The sequence below is a fragment of the Pseudophryne corroboree genome, chromosome 4 (assembly GCF_028390025.1).
Source record: "Pseudophryne corroboree isolate aPseCor3 chromosome 4, aPseCor3.hap2, whole genome shotgun sequence".
Lineage (NCBI taxonomy): Eukaryota > Metazoa > Chordata > Amphibia > Anura > Myobatrachidae > Pseudophryne > Pseudophryne corroboree.
Window position 1 is genome coordinate 547,618,657 of NC_086447.1, and position 15,015 is coordinate 547,633,671.

At 48.4% G+C, this 15,015-nt stretch overlaps 1 protein-coding gene across 2 annotated transcripts in view; it reads right to left on the reverse strand.

Annotated features, from left to right (window-relative positions):
* Nucleotides 1-3,169: 3,169 nt before the first annotated feature.
* The window catches only part of SLC18B1 (solute carrier family 18 member B1), a 148,582-nt gene continuing 136,736 nt past the window's right edge, over nt 3,170-15,015 (reverse strand). For both annotated transcript variants that reach the window (XM_063919719.1, XM_063919720.1), the window contains exon 14: nt 3,170-3,384. In XM_063919719.1, the coding sequence (XP_063775789.1) occupies nt 3,321-3,384 (64 nt within the window). In that variant the 3' untranslated portion in view covers nt 3,170-3,320. The remainder of the gene's footprint in view (nt 3,385-15,015) is intronic.

Sequence of the window (15,015 nt, forward strand, 5' to 3'; positions counted from 1 at the left end):
GAGAGAGAGTATGCCAGCACACACCACAGCGCTATATAAACAGGGATTTACACTACACAAAGTGATTTTCCCTATAGCAGCTATACAATACAGTTTGCACCTAAATTTAGTGCCCCCCCTCTCTTTTTTACCCCTTGAGCCTGGAAACTGCAGGGGAGAGCCTGGGGAGCTGTCTTCCAGCGGAGCTGTGAAGAGGAAATGGCGCCAGTGTGCTGAGGGAGATAGCCCCGCCCCCTTTTCGGCGGGCTTCTCCCGCTCTTTTATTAATATTATGGCAGGGGATTTTTACACATATATAGTTTATTAGACTATATTATGTGTTGTTTTGCCAATTTAAGGTACTCTAATTGCAGCCCAGGGCGCCCCCCCCCCCCCAGCGCCCTGCACCCATCAGTGACCGGAGTATGTGGTGTGCATAGGGAGCAATCGGCGGCTGAAGACTCCGGTCTTCATTAAGGTAGCGCACAGCACTGCAGCTGTGCGCTACCTTAATGAAGACCGGAGTCTTCAGCCGCCGATTTCCAGGACGTTCTTCTTGCTTCTGGCTCTGCAAGGGGGACGGCGGCGCGGGACGGGACCGGACGACCGAGGCTGGGCCTGTGTTCGATCCCTCTGGAGCTAATGGTGTCCAGTAGCCTAGAAGCCCAAGCTAGCTGCAAGCAGGTAGGTTCGCTTCTCTCCCCTAAGTCCCTCGTAGCAGTGAGTCTGTTGCCAGCAGATCTCACTGAAAATAAAAAACCTAAAAATACTTTCTTTTCTAGAAGCTCAGGAAAGCCCCTAGTGTGCAACCAGCTCGAGCCGGGCACAGATTCTAACTGAGGTCTGGAGGAGGGGCATAGAGGGAGGAGCCATGGCACACCAGTAGTCCTAATTCTTTCTTAGAGTGCCCAGTCTCCTGCGGAGCCCGTCTATTCCCCATGGTCCTTACGGAGTTCCCAGCATCCACTAGGACGTCAGAGAAACTCATGTTGACCTTTTCATGTGTCGACCATTTTCCTTTGTCGACCATTTGTCCATGTTGACCATGTCAAAGTTGACCAATATCGACCTAATGAGTGTCGACATGTGACCGGATACCGTCCTTCGCAACGCTAATTGCATATGTAAGTGAGCAGCAGTTTGAAGCCAAGACCACCAGCACCAGCGGGGTCCTTTGTCAGTGGTACTTTCTGTGCTCACTTTACTCGCTAGAGGTTAATCTGACCCCTCTCAGTGGAGTCCGTTCCAGCTGCCACCTCATCAGTCAGCCCCGCCAGCTACTGACTGAGTTCACTGTGTGCAGCTCCCGCAGCCCCCTCAGCTCTGGCGACCAGCAGCTCATCAGTCAGCCTGTCCCCTTAGCACCGGCAGCTGACTGCTGCAAATATCTGCATGACCCCACACTTAACGTGGTCCAGAGACCAGGCATGCAGTGCACCCTCTGGCTGCCTGTCTTCCCGCTAAATTCAATGCGCAGTCTGCAACAGGGGGAAATGTCTTGGGCCCTTAGGACCATGTTGCCGGCACTATGTCTCTCCTTCCAGCACAGCACTGCTCATGTCCCGAATCATCCCATCCTCTTACCGCTGTGCAGTGGGGATGGGGGCGGGCGCTTCCATGTTGCCGGCACTGACATTGAAGAATTTTATTTAACCCCGGACCACCACTCTATATGCAGGTAGAGGGTGTTGGGCTGACAAGACTAGTGCGGCATGGCCCTGAGGGTGCAGCCATCAGTTCTGCGCCCACAGTGCATGTGCACTGTGTGCTAGGCACCGCTGACCCACACGTAGTTACGACCCTGCCCGATGCACAGTCCCGCGGGTCATTTGTCATTTCTTTAGATCTTACCTGCTGCACGTAAGACCTGAAGCTATAGTCAACGACAGCATAATCCTGGATGTGGCCACTCCTCAGATCTTTAGCACTATATGGTGAGTCCAGGGCTGCCGGGGAGTTCAAGGAAAATCGTTAGCGCCATCGCATGTTTGCCAGTCGTTCTAATGTATGGCCAGATTCTGGGGTCTTTTTACTAAGCCTTAGATCAGGCATGTCCAAACTGCGGCCCTCCAGCTGTTGTGAAACTACATATCCCAGCATGCCCTGACACAGTTTTGCTGTCAGAGAATGCTAAAGCTGTGTCAGGGCATGCTGGGATGTGTAGTTTCTCAACAGGTGGAGGGCTGCAGTTTGGACATGCCTGCCTTAGATGGAGATAAAGTCAACAGAGATAAAGTACCAGACAATCCGCTCCTAGCTGACATGTCACAGGCTGGGTTTGAAAAATGAGAGTTAGGAGCTGATTGGCTGGTACTTTATCTCTGTTGGCTTTATCTCCATCCAAGGCTTAGTAAATAGACCCCCTTAGTCCTTTGGCCCTTTAAAATGATTAACTTGCCTTTGGCTGGGGTATTCTGTTCAGTCATCAACAACCTGCACACTTTGGGGCTGATTCTGCTGCTTCATCTGTGTGCGCACCTTTTTCGGCGTAGTGCATCTGACTTTATGCTAATACCACTACAAGCCCTTCTCTGGTTTACATCCGTGTGCCTGCATATGCAAGGACTAAGATGCTCACTTTGAGCATTTGTAGGTGGTGAAATCCTGTTTGGTGCATCTTTAGACGTAAACATTTTGTCGAAACATGCACCAGGCCCATGCTAGGTGCAGAATCTGCTTCTGGGTATGGCCCCCAAGGGTAACAATTTAGCATCTGAGTTTACAACCAGTTTAGCGACACGCCCATGACACTCCCATAACACGCCCATACAACAAACCATGATCATGCTTCTAAATAGCCACCTCTCAGTCCCCTACCCGTGAATGCTCAGCACATTTCCTAGACACTTTAGATACCGTGTGTTTCAATCACAACTGCACCTCTGTGTGTACACGCTGTGTGATACATAAGTTGTGCGGCTTTTTAGCAAATTCGATACATGCATAGTAAAAAAAAACACTACGCAATAATCGGCATTGCGTTCAATTCGGAATCAGTCCCTTAAATAATGCGATTAGACCATATGTATTAATTCACTATATTATGACCAGTCAGGATATTCAGTAGCAATACGAAGTGGTCACTCTCTTCAGCTAGATACTTCCACTGCTGCCATTCTCTGTCTGATCATGTAATATAATGTTGGCCCGTGTTATCTATGCTTTTGCAAATGAAACACCGATTCAACAGTTTCTTCAGAGAATCATATACTTTACAAGTTAAGCAATCTGTACAAAGGCCTGGTATACATACATAACTTTACAGAGAGGTCATTTTGACAAAATAAAACATTAATTGTCAACCAAACAAATTGAAAAACTGAAAGTTCCAGTAGGTCTAATCACTCTCCATTCAGCAAAGGCTCTCTTTCTTGAACATCACTGTTCGTGGACTTAACGCTAGGCCTGTTAAAAGAAAGTAATGTGTGTTAATATTTATTATGCGATCATATATGTAAAACAGACAGGCTTATGGGACATGATAATAGTTCTATAAGCCTAATGGTGATGAGTGAAATATAGCGAGAGATAGACATAGGGGGTCATTCAGACCCGATCGCACTCTGCATTTTTTCGCAGCCGTGTGATTGGGTCTGAACTGCGCATGCGTGTGACCTGCAATTCGCAGGCGCGTCACTGCCAGGCACTGGGGGTCGTCAGAGAGCGACGGCTTCTACAACGGAAGCAATCGCAAGAAGACTGACAGGCAGAGAGCGTTCCTGGGTGGCAACTCACCATTTCTGGGAGTGTCGGGAAAAATGCAGGCGTGCCCGGCCATTCCGGAAGAGGAATCCTGACGTCACCGCCAGCCAAGATCATCGCAGCTCACTGCACAGGCCATCGCACCCATGGAAAGCCCTTACCCCCTTCTCCTGTAGGCGGCGATTACCTGGTCGCAGCAGTGCAATAAATAGCCTGCGTGCGACCAGGTCTGAATTAGGCCCATAATCTGACGCATGCAGTTTTCAGCCTCATTTATTCAGGTCCATGCACACTAGACGATGTCGCTGTAGTGTTTGCCCTCCCGGGCCGGGCGGTCGGCGGCTGCCCGTACCCACTGAGCGATATGACCGCTCATATCGCTCAGTGATGTCACGCAGCTGCCGGCTGTGCATGCAGCTCCTGGATGACCGGCCAGATTGAGCTGCATGCACTGCCAACAGCGACGATCGTTGCCGACCCACGGGGCCATGCATCGATCGTCGCTGGTGGCATACACACTGGCTGAGAAAATGAGCAACATTGCTCAGCAAGTGTGTATGGGCTTTTAGTTACCTGTTTGATTTGTGCAAAATCGAAAACAAATCACAAGAGGAAACTAGTAATCCATAGATGTAGTACTGGAGTATTCAACATGCAGCCCTCCGGCTTTTGTGGAACTACACATCCCAGCATGCCATGCCACAGTTTTAACATGCCCTTATAGCAAAACGGTGGCAGCGCATGCTGGGATGTGTAGTTCCACAGCAGCTGGAGGGCCACATTTAAATAGCCCTGGACTGTAGTCAGGAATAATAGCAATATTTCATCACAACAGAAAGACTAAAAAAAAATGTAATATCAAAATAAGACGTGATAAAACAAGCATACGAGTGGACGAGGAGGGAGCATTGTGATATTAAATAGAACATTAGATTTATATTTCAGAGGTTTAAAAACTTCTAGAACATCAAAAGTCATTGTATATGATTTTCTTTGAATAGAAAATGTACAAATGCTTCACTGGGTATATTTAAAGGGGTTGGCATCGATATCCTGGCGAAATCAGTCAGAATGCCGAAAGCAACATCCCGCAATCAAAATACTGGCGAATTTTGGTAATTTAAACCGAACCTTAATCCTACACCTAACCCATCCCTCCCACAGCCTAACCCTAACCCTCCCCCTAGTGCTTTACTCTGAAACTTACCCTAACCCCAGTACTTACCATCAGGATCTGTCGGGATTCTGACCATCAGGATGTCGCTATCAGCATTCTAACTATCGGGATCCTGAGCACCAGGATATTAACTACATTCCCATTTAAAGAAACCTAGAGTTTCTTTCTTTTCTCCAGAATTCATACCTCAGTCATTTTTAGGATATGAGGGGCTAAATAAAAAGCCTGCGAGAAGCAACAAGTGCGGGTTGAATGACAGTGGCAATAATTTACATGGCAAAACCAACCTGGTTATGCTGTGTAAATGATTGGTGCTATAAAATTCGTCCAGACTCGCACGAAATCCCGCACTTGCTGCTTCTCGCAGGCTATTACATTTAGTCCTAGGTGTGATAGGGGCCAACTCTGAGTGACTGAACTTGCCCAATATTTGTGCTACCATTAACCAGTTCTATACATGTCAACTTTCCAGATGACGGGCTAGATGCATCATCACGTGGAAAGTAATAAATGACCAGCCAACCAGCTCCTAACTGTCATTTTTCAAACAGGGCCTGTGACATGGCAGTTAGGAGCTGATTGGCTGGTACTTTTTTTCTCTCTCCATGTTATCACTCTTCACGTGATGAGGCATCTAGCCTGACATGTTTTGGCAGTCATGAGCACGCTGGCCGTTGTACAAGCCTGCAAGTGTCAGCATCTCCACTCAGTTAAAGGCTGCCAGTGCTTGTTGTAGCGTCACACACTAAAGGAAGTGTTTATTGGTCCTAATTCTGACCTGATCGCTGCTGTGCGTTTTCGCACAGCTGGTGAATAGGTCTGAACTGCACTATCGGCATCTCAGCCCAGCGATAGACTCTGACTGATTGACGTCACATGCAGCCGCTGCGACCCAGAGAGCGACAAGTAGCTTGTCAAGTACAAAAGCATCACCGATGTGCGATGCTTTTGTACTTGTGTGGAGGGGTAGGGCCTGACATGCGGGGCGGACTAGCCCCGTGCTGGGCGTCCCCCCGCATGTTAGTGTGCCTGATCGTAGCTGTGCTAAGTATAGCGCATCTACGATCAACTCTGAATTAGCCCCATTGTTTCCACATTACCACCTCACAAGCTTGGTTTCATGCTCTGATATGTCTAGGTAATTCTACGGATAAAGTAAATAATAAACGCTACTGTGGCTTTACAGGATTATTTAGATAATTACCAAAAATGAATCCAGTAAAAGAAAAAGTTAAACAGATCTCCATTTCATAGGTTGGTACACTTTAAAAAAAATGTATTAATAAATTCAGTAAAAAAGAAAGAGAAAAAAAAAAATCAGAAATCTGCAAATACATTTTGTCAAATTGCCCGCTAAAAGGAAATTTTCTACAGAAAGTCCAGTTCAGACTAATTTACTAGCCCCCAGCCATATTTCTCTTCTGCTAAATGCCGGTTTGAAAACCCTCCAATTAATAGCAGTTTTCTGCAGCTTTTTAATTGTCTTTTAACTGACATTTATTAAATATACTCCCTAGTGTCACTAATGTGAACAGGGTTCAGTAGGGTATTTTCCAGCATTATTCATAAGCTTAAGCTTTTACCATTTATATTTGCGCTTGGTTTGGTTTTTACACGTGAAAGAGGGTCTGGTATGTAATATCGTTGTTTAGGATCCCTGCGGTCAGAAGACCAACGCCGGAATCCTGGCGGCAAGTGTGAAGTGGTAAGAAGTGGGCGGTGCTGGGGGTGTAACAATGCAATCATAGTGGCTCCACCTCCTGTTAGACAATGCTACAATTACCGACATTGGAAACTGTGGAAAGGGGGGGGGGGGGCGATTACACAAATCAACGCAGTTTTCTGAAGCCTTTCAGCAAGTTCAAAAGATTGGGTAAGTATGCATACAATAATTGCTGTAGTCCATTTTGTTTTTTGCATATTGTCATCAAATGTAGACTGTTGTTTTAACATGAAAAGAATTTGAAAAGTGTGTGTAATATAGTGTATTTACTGTAAGTGAATTTAAATATCTGTGAACTGCATAGACTAATGGATAGGGTATCCATGAAATTGTTTTAAAAGGCAGAACCACAAGAAAAATAAGAATTTACTCACCGGTAATTCTATTTCTCGTAGTCCGTAGTGGATGCTGGGGACTCCGTAAGGACCATGGGGAATAGCGGGCTCCGCAGGAGACTGGGCACTCTAAAGAAAGATTTAGTACTATCTGGTGTGCACTGGCTCCTCCCTCTATGCCCCTCCTCCAGACCTCAGTTAAGGAAACTGTGCCCGGAAGAGCTGACATTACAAGGAAAGGATTTTGGAATCCCGGGTAAGACTCATACCAGCCACACCAATCACACCGTATAACTTGTGATAAACTTACCCAGTTAACAGTATGAACAACCAACAGAGCATCAACCAATGGATGCCAACATAACTTAACCCTTTATTAAGCAATAACTATATACACGTATTGCAGAAAGTCCGCACTTGGGACGGGCGCCCAGCATCCACTACGGACTACGAGAAATAGAATTACCGGTGAGTAAATTCTTATTTTCTCTGACGTCCTAGTGGATGCTGGGGACTCCGTAAGGACCATAGGGATTATACCAAAGCTCCCAAACGGGCAGGAGAGTGCGGATGACTCTGCAGCACCGAATGGGCAAACACCAAGTCCTCCTCAGCCAGGGTATCAAACTTGTAGAACTTTGCAAATGTGTTTGAACCCGACCAAGTAGCAGCTCGGCAAAGCTGTAATGCCGAGACCCCTCGGGCAGCCGCCCAAGAAGAGCCCACCTTCCTTGTGGAATGGGCTTTTACTGATTTTGGATGCGGCAATCCAGCCGCAGAATGAGCCTGCTGAATCGTGTTACAGATCCAGCGAGCAATAGTTTGCTTTGAAGCAGGAGCACCCAGCTTGTTGGATGCATACAGGATAAACAGCGAGTCAGTCTTCCTGACTCCAGCCGTCCTGGCAACATAGATCTTCAAAGCCCTGACTACATCAAGCAACTTGGAATCCTCCAAGTCACGAGTAGCCGCAGGCACCACAATGGGTTGGTTCAGATGAAAAGATGACACCACCTTTGGCAGAAACTGCGGACGAGTTCGCAATTCTGCCCTGTCCATATGGAAAACCAGATAGGGGCTTTTACATGACAAAGACGCCAATTCTGACACACGCCTAGCTGAGGCTAGGGCCAACAGCATGACCACTTTCCACGTGAGATACTTTAGCTCCAGCGTCTTAAGTTGCTCAAACCAGTGGGATTTCAGGAAAGCCAAAACCACGTTAAGATCCCAAGGTGCCACTGGTGGCACAAAAGGAGGCTGAATATGCAGCACTCCCTTAACAAACGTCTGAACCTCAGGCAGAGAAGCCAGTTCTTTTTGAAAGAAAATGGATAGGGCCGAAATCTGGACCTTTATGGACCCTAATTTTAGGCCCATAGTCACACCTGACTGTAGGAAGTGCAGGAATCGACCCAGCTGGAATTCCTCTGTAGGGGCCTTCCTGGCCTCACACCAAGCAACATATTTTCGCCATATACGGTAATAATGTTTTGCGGTCACGTCCTTCCTAGCCTTGATCAGCGTAGGAATAACTGCTTCCGGACTGCCCTTTTCTGCTAGGATCCGGTGTTCAACTGCCATGCCGTCAAACGCAGCCGCGGTAAGTCTTGGAACAGACAGGGCCCTTGTTGTAACAGGTCCTGTCTGAGAGGCAGAGGCCATGGGTCCTCTGTGAGCATTTCTTGCAATTCCGGGTACCAAGTCCTTCTTGGCCAATCCGGAACAATGAGTATTGTTCTCACTCCTCTTTTTCTTACAATTCTCAGCACCTTTGGTATGAGAGGAAGAGGAGGAAACACGTAGACCGACTGAAACACCCACGGTGTTACTAGTGCGTCCACAGCTATCGCCTGAGGGTCCCTTGACCTGGCGCAATATCTTTTTAGCTTTTTGTTGAGACGGGACGCCATCATGTCCACCTGTGGCAGTTCCCATCGATTTGCAATCTGCGTGAAGACTTCTTGATGAAGTCCCCACTCTCCCGGGTGGAGGTCGTGTCTGCTGAGGAAGTCTGCTTCCCAGTTGTCCACTCCCGGAATGAACACTGCTGACAGTGCTAGTACGTGATTCTCTGCCCACCGAAGAATCCTGGTGGCTTCTGCCATTGCCACCCTGCTTCTTGTGCCGCCCTGGCGGTTTACATGGGCCACTGAATCAGCACTGGTTGGTTTCGAAGCAGAGGCCCCGCTTGACTCAGGGCGTTGTATATGGCCCTTAGTTCCAGGATATTGATGTGCAGACAAGTCTCCTGACTTGACCACAACCCTTGGAAGTTTCTTCCTTGAGTGACTGCCCCCCACCCTCGGAGGCTTGCATCCGTGGTCACCAGGACCCAGTCCTGTATGCCGAATCTGCGGCCCTCGAGGAGGTGAGCACCTTGTAGCCACCACAGAAGAGACACCCTGGCCCTGGGGGACAGGGTGATCATCTGATGCATCTGAAGATGCGATCCGGACCACTTGTCCAGCAGATCCCACTGAAAGATCCTCGCATGGAACCTGCCGAAGGGAATGGCTTCGTATGACGCCACCATCTTTCCCAGGACTCGCGTGCAGCGATGCACCGACACCTGTTTTGGCTTTAGGAGGTCTCTGACCAGAGTCACGAGCTCTTGAGCCTTCTCCTCCGGGAGAAACACCTTCTTCTGGTCTGTGTCCAGAATCATGCCCAGGAAGGGCAGACGCTTCGCAGGAATCAGCTGCGACTTTGGAATGTTCAGAATCCAGCCGTGCTGACGCAACACTTCCTGAGAGTGTGCTACGCTGATCAGCAATTGCTCCCTGGACCTCGCCTTTATGAGGAGATCGTCCAAGTATGGGATAATTGTAACCCCTTGCTTCCGAAGGAGCACCATCATTTCCGCCATCGCTTTGGTAAAAACTATCGGTGCCGTGGACAGGCCAAACGGCAACGTCTGGAATTGGTAATGACAGTCCCGTACCACAAACCTGAGGTACTCCTGATGAGGCGGATAAATGGGGACATGCAAGTAAGCATCCTTGATGTCCAGAGACACCATAAAATCCCCTTCCTCCAGGCTTGCAATGACCGCTCTGAGCGATTCCATTTTGAACTTGAATTTCTTCAGATAAATGTTCAGGGATTTTAAATTTAAAATGGGTCTGACCGAACCGTCCGGTTTCGGTACCACAAACATAGTGGAATAGTAGCCCCTTCCCCGTTGAAGGGGGGGGACCTCTACCACCACCTGCTGGAGAAAAAGTTTGTGAATTGCCTCCAACACTATCTCCCTTTCCATGGGGGAAGTTGGTAAGGCCGATTTTAGGTAACGGTGAGGGGGCATCACCTCGAATTCCAGCTTGTATCCCTGAGACACAATTTGTATAGCCCAAGGATCCACCTGTGAGCAAACCCACTGGTGGCTGAAAAGTCGGAGACGCGCCCCCACGGCTCCTGGCTCCGCCTGTGGAGCCCCAGCGTCATGCGGTGGATTTAGTGGAAGCCGGGGAAGACTTTTGTTCCTGGGAACTAACTGCATGGTGCAGCTTTTTTCCTCTATCCCTGCCTCTGGCAAGAAAGGACGCACCTCTGACCTTCTTGCTCCTCTGAGAACGAAAGGACTGCATTTGGTAATACGGTGCTTTCTTAGGTTGTGGAGGGACATAAGGCAAGAAATTTGACTTCCCAGCCGTAGCTGTGGAAACTAGGTCCGAGAGACCGTCCCCAAACAATTCCTCACCCTTATAAGGTAAAACCTCCATGTGTTTTTTAGAGTCGGTATCCCCTGTCCATTGCAGAGTCCATAAGACCCTTCTGGCAGAAATGGACATTGCGTTAACTCTAGAGCCCAGCAGGCAAATGTCCCTCTGGGCATCCCGCATATATAGGACAGCGTCCTTGATATGTGCCAGGGTCAGTAGAACAGTGTCCCTGTCCAGGGTATCTAACTCCTCAGACAGAGAATCCGTCCATGCCGCTACCGCACTACACATCCAGGCCGAAGCAATTGCTGGCTTCAGCAGTGTGCCAGAATGTGTATAAACAGACTTCAGGATAGCTTCCTGCTTTCTATCTGCAGGATCCTTTAGGGCGGCCGTATCCGGAGACGGCAGGGCCACCTTCTTGGACAAGCGTGTCAACGCCTTGTCTACCCTAGGGGAGGATTCCCAGCGTAACCTGTCCGTTGGTGGGAAAGGATACGCCATAAGTAATCTCTTGGAAACTATCACCTTCCTGTCAGGGGAATCCCACGCTTTTTCACATAATTCATTTAATTCATGTGAAGGGGGAAAAGTCACTTCATGCTTTTTCTCCCCATACATATAAATCCTCTTGTCAGGGACCGGATTTTCGTCAGAAATGTGTAATACATCCTTCATTGCTACAATCATGTAGCGGATGGCTTTAGTCATTTTAGGCTGCAACTTTGCCTCATCGTCATCGACACTGGAGTCAGATTCCGTGTTGACATCTGTGTCAACTATCTGGGATAGTGTGCGCTTTTGAGACCCTGACGGCCTCTGCGCTGTAGGATCAGGCATGGGTTGAGACCCTGACTGTCCCCCGGTTACAGTTTTATCCAATCTGTTATGCAAGGAGTTTACATTATCAATTAACACCTTCCAAATATCCATCCAATCAGGTGTCGGCACCGTCGGCGGCGACACCACACTCAGCTGCACTTGTTCTGCCTCCACGTATCCTTCCTCATCAAACATGTCGACACAGGCGTACCGACACACAGCACACACACAGGGAATGCTCTGACTGAGGACAGGACCCCACAAAGGCTTTTAGGGAGAGAGAGAGTATGCCAGCACACACCCCAGCGCTATATAACCCAGGGATTACACTGTACCTTAGTGTTTACCCTGTAGCTGCTGTTAATATATATACTGCGCCTAAATTTCTGTGCCCCCCCCCCCCCTCTCTTTTTTACCCTTTAATGCACCTGTATACTGCAGGGGAGAGCCTGGGGAGCGTCCTTCCAGCGGAGCTGTGAAGAGAAAATGGCGCTGGTGTGCTGAGGAAGAAGGCCCTGCCCCCTCAGCGGCGGGCTTCTGTCTCGCTTTAATGTGTAAAAAATGGCGGGGGCTCGGGCATATGTACAGTCCCAAACTGTATATATGCCTCTTTTTGCCAAAAAGGTACTTAATTGCTGCCCAGGGCGCCCCCCCCTGCGCCCTACAGTGACCGGCGTGTGCGGTGTGCTGTGGGAGCAATGGCGCACAGCTGCAGTGCTGTGCGCTACCTTAAGTGAAGACAGGAGTCTTCAGCCGCCGATTTCGATGTCTTCTTGCTTCTGTTCTTCTGGCTCTGCGAGGGGGACGGCGGCGCGGCTCCGGGAACGGACGATCAAGGTTAGGTACCCGTGTTCGATCCCTCTGGAGCTAATGGTGTCCAGTAGCCTAAGAAGCGCTACCTAGCTGTCGTGAGTAGGTTTGCTTCTCTCCCCTCAGTCCCTCGTAGCAGAGAGTCTGTTGCCAGCAGAAGCTCTCTGAAAATAAAAAAACCTAACAAAATACTTTCTTTTCTAGCAAGCTCAGGAGAGCCCACTAGGAGCACCCAGCTCGGCCGGGCACAGATTCTAACTGAGGTCTGGAGGAGGGGCATAGAGGGAGGAGCCAGTGCACATCAGATAGTACTAAATCTTTCTTTAGAGTGCCCAGTCTCCTGCGGAGCCCGCTATTCCCCATGGTCCTTAGGGAGTCCCCAGCATCCACTAGGACGTTAGAGAATTTTTTTTCCAATTATACATGCAAGAATGAGTGCGAAACATGCAAATTCTATACGTGTATTCATATGATGTTGAATATTGAGTAGGGATGTGTGCCGGGCCATTTTAGCTGGATTTGGATTTGGTTCTGATTCGTCGGCTGGCTTTGGATTTGAATTTGCCAAACCGCCTTGACTGGCTTTGAATTTCAAAAAATGTACACACAAAAAAAGCTAAAATCACTTAATTTTTTGTCTCTAGAGTATTATTAACCTCAATAACATTAATTTCCAGTAATTTGCATACAATTTTGACCATCTTACAGCTCACAATGTTGTTTTCATCCACTTTAGGCCAAAGTGTGCAGCGAGCTGGCTGCTTTAGTAAGGAGACAGAACAGCGGCACAAACACACGGCAGTTTCCATCATATCTATAGAACACTCATATACAGCAGTGGGAGAAATGAATGGTGGCACAAGATGGAATTGTCCTTGGGCCCTTCCCACCCACCCTTCTGTAAACAATAGAACTTTACTATAATATTTATTAATGTGCAGTTTGCAGATCACTGCGTGGAATCACCTGGCTTATAGATGCACGTGAAGAAAGTGCACTAGTGTACAGCACACCAATTGTACAAACAATAGAATTTTACTATATTCTTTAACTTGCAGTTTGCAGATCACTGCGTGGAATCACAGGGCTTATAGATGCGCGTGAACACAGAGCACCAAACAGTACAATTTACAGCAGAGTTTAGCGCAGCAGCATGTCCCTATACATTGTGACTATAGAGCACAGTTCTGAAAGTCTGGACACAGCACAGTTAAATACAGCAGCATATAACACAACACTACTGTACCCCCTATACACACTGGCTATACAACACAGCCCTTTGTGAGACTCTGGACACAGCACAGTTATGAATATTAACAGCCGAGTCAACACAGTATACAGCAACAGTGTACCCCCCTATACAGTTACACACACTACTATATTAGTGCCTCCACAATGGCAAAACAATCCCCAGGTGAGACTCTGGACACAGCAGTTGCACAGCGTGTATCCCCTATAGTCACTCCTAGGGAAGCCAATCGCAGGCCTTTTTTTCAATCCCTGGTATCAGGATTGGAAAAAGGTCAATCCTGGGATTGGGTTGAAGACCTGCCCACCATCGCAACATCGTGGGTGGGAGCCGGGCTCCGAGGTATGGTCCTGGTGGCTGGCATCAGACTCACCAACGTGGGTGGGAGGGCTTGCGGGCAGTGAGGTGTGGGCGGCTGGTGTCAGACTGCGCACATGACCTCTGACATGTCACACTGCGCAGTGTGCACTGCTGGGGGCAGGGGGAGACGGAAGGAGGGACCCGGGCAGCGTCTGAGCCTCCTGAAGATGCTCAACACTGCCCGGTATAAAAAAAAATATAAGATTTTACTCACCGGTAAATCTATTTCTCGTAGTCCGTAGTGGATGCTGGGAACTCCGTAAGGACCATGGGGAATAGACGGGCTCCGCAGGAGACTGGGCACTCTAAGAAAGATTAGGTACTATCTGGTGTGCACTGGCTCCTCCCACTATGACCCTCCTCCAGACCTCAGTTAGGATACTGTGCCCGGAAGAGCTGACACAATAAGGAAGGATTTTGAATCCCGGGTAAGACTCATACCAGCCACACCAATCACACCGTATAACTCGTGATACTACACCCAGTTAACAGTATGAAATATAACTGAGCCTCTCAACAGATGGCTCAACAATAACCCTTAGTTAGGCAATAACTACATACAAGTATTGCAGACAATCCGCACTTGGGATGGGCGCCCAGCGTCCACGACGGACTACGAGAAATAGATATACCGGTGAGTAAAATCTTATTTTCTCTGACGTCCTAGTGGATGCTGGGAACTCCATAAGGACCATGGGGATTATACCAAAGCTCCCAAACGGACGGGAGAGTGCGGATGACTCTGCAGCACCGAATGAGAGAACTCAAGGTCCTCCTCAGCCAGGGTATCAATTTTATAGAATTTAGCAAACGTGTTTGCCCCTGACCAAGTTGCAGCTTGGCAAAATTGTAAAGCAGAGACCCCTCGGGCAGCCGCCCAAGATGAGCCCACTTTCCTCGTGGAATGGGCTTTTACTGATTTAGGATGCGGCAATCCAGCCGCAGAATGCTCCAGCTGAATTGTGCTACAAATTCAGCGAGCAATAGTCTGCTTAGAAGCAGGAGTACCTATTTTGTTGGGTGCCTACAGGATAAAAAGCGAGTCAGTTTTCCTGACTCTAGCCGTCCTGGAAATATAAATTTTTAAGGCCCTGACTACGTCCAGTAACTTGGAATCTTCCAAGTCCCTAGTAGCCGCAGGCACTACAATAGGTTGGTTCAAGTGAAAAGCTGATACCACCTTAGGGAGAAAC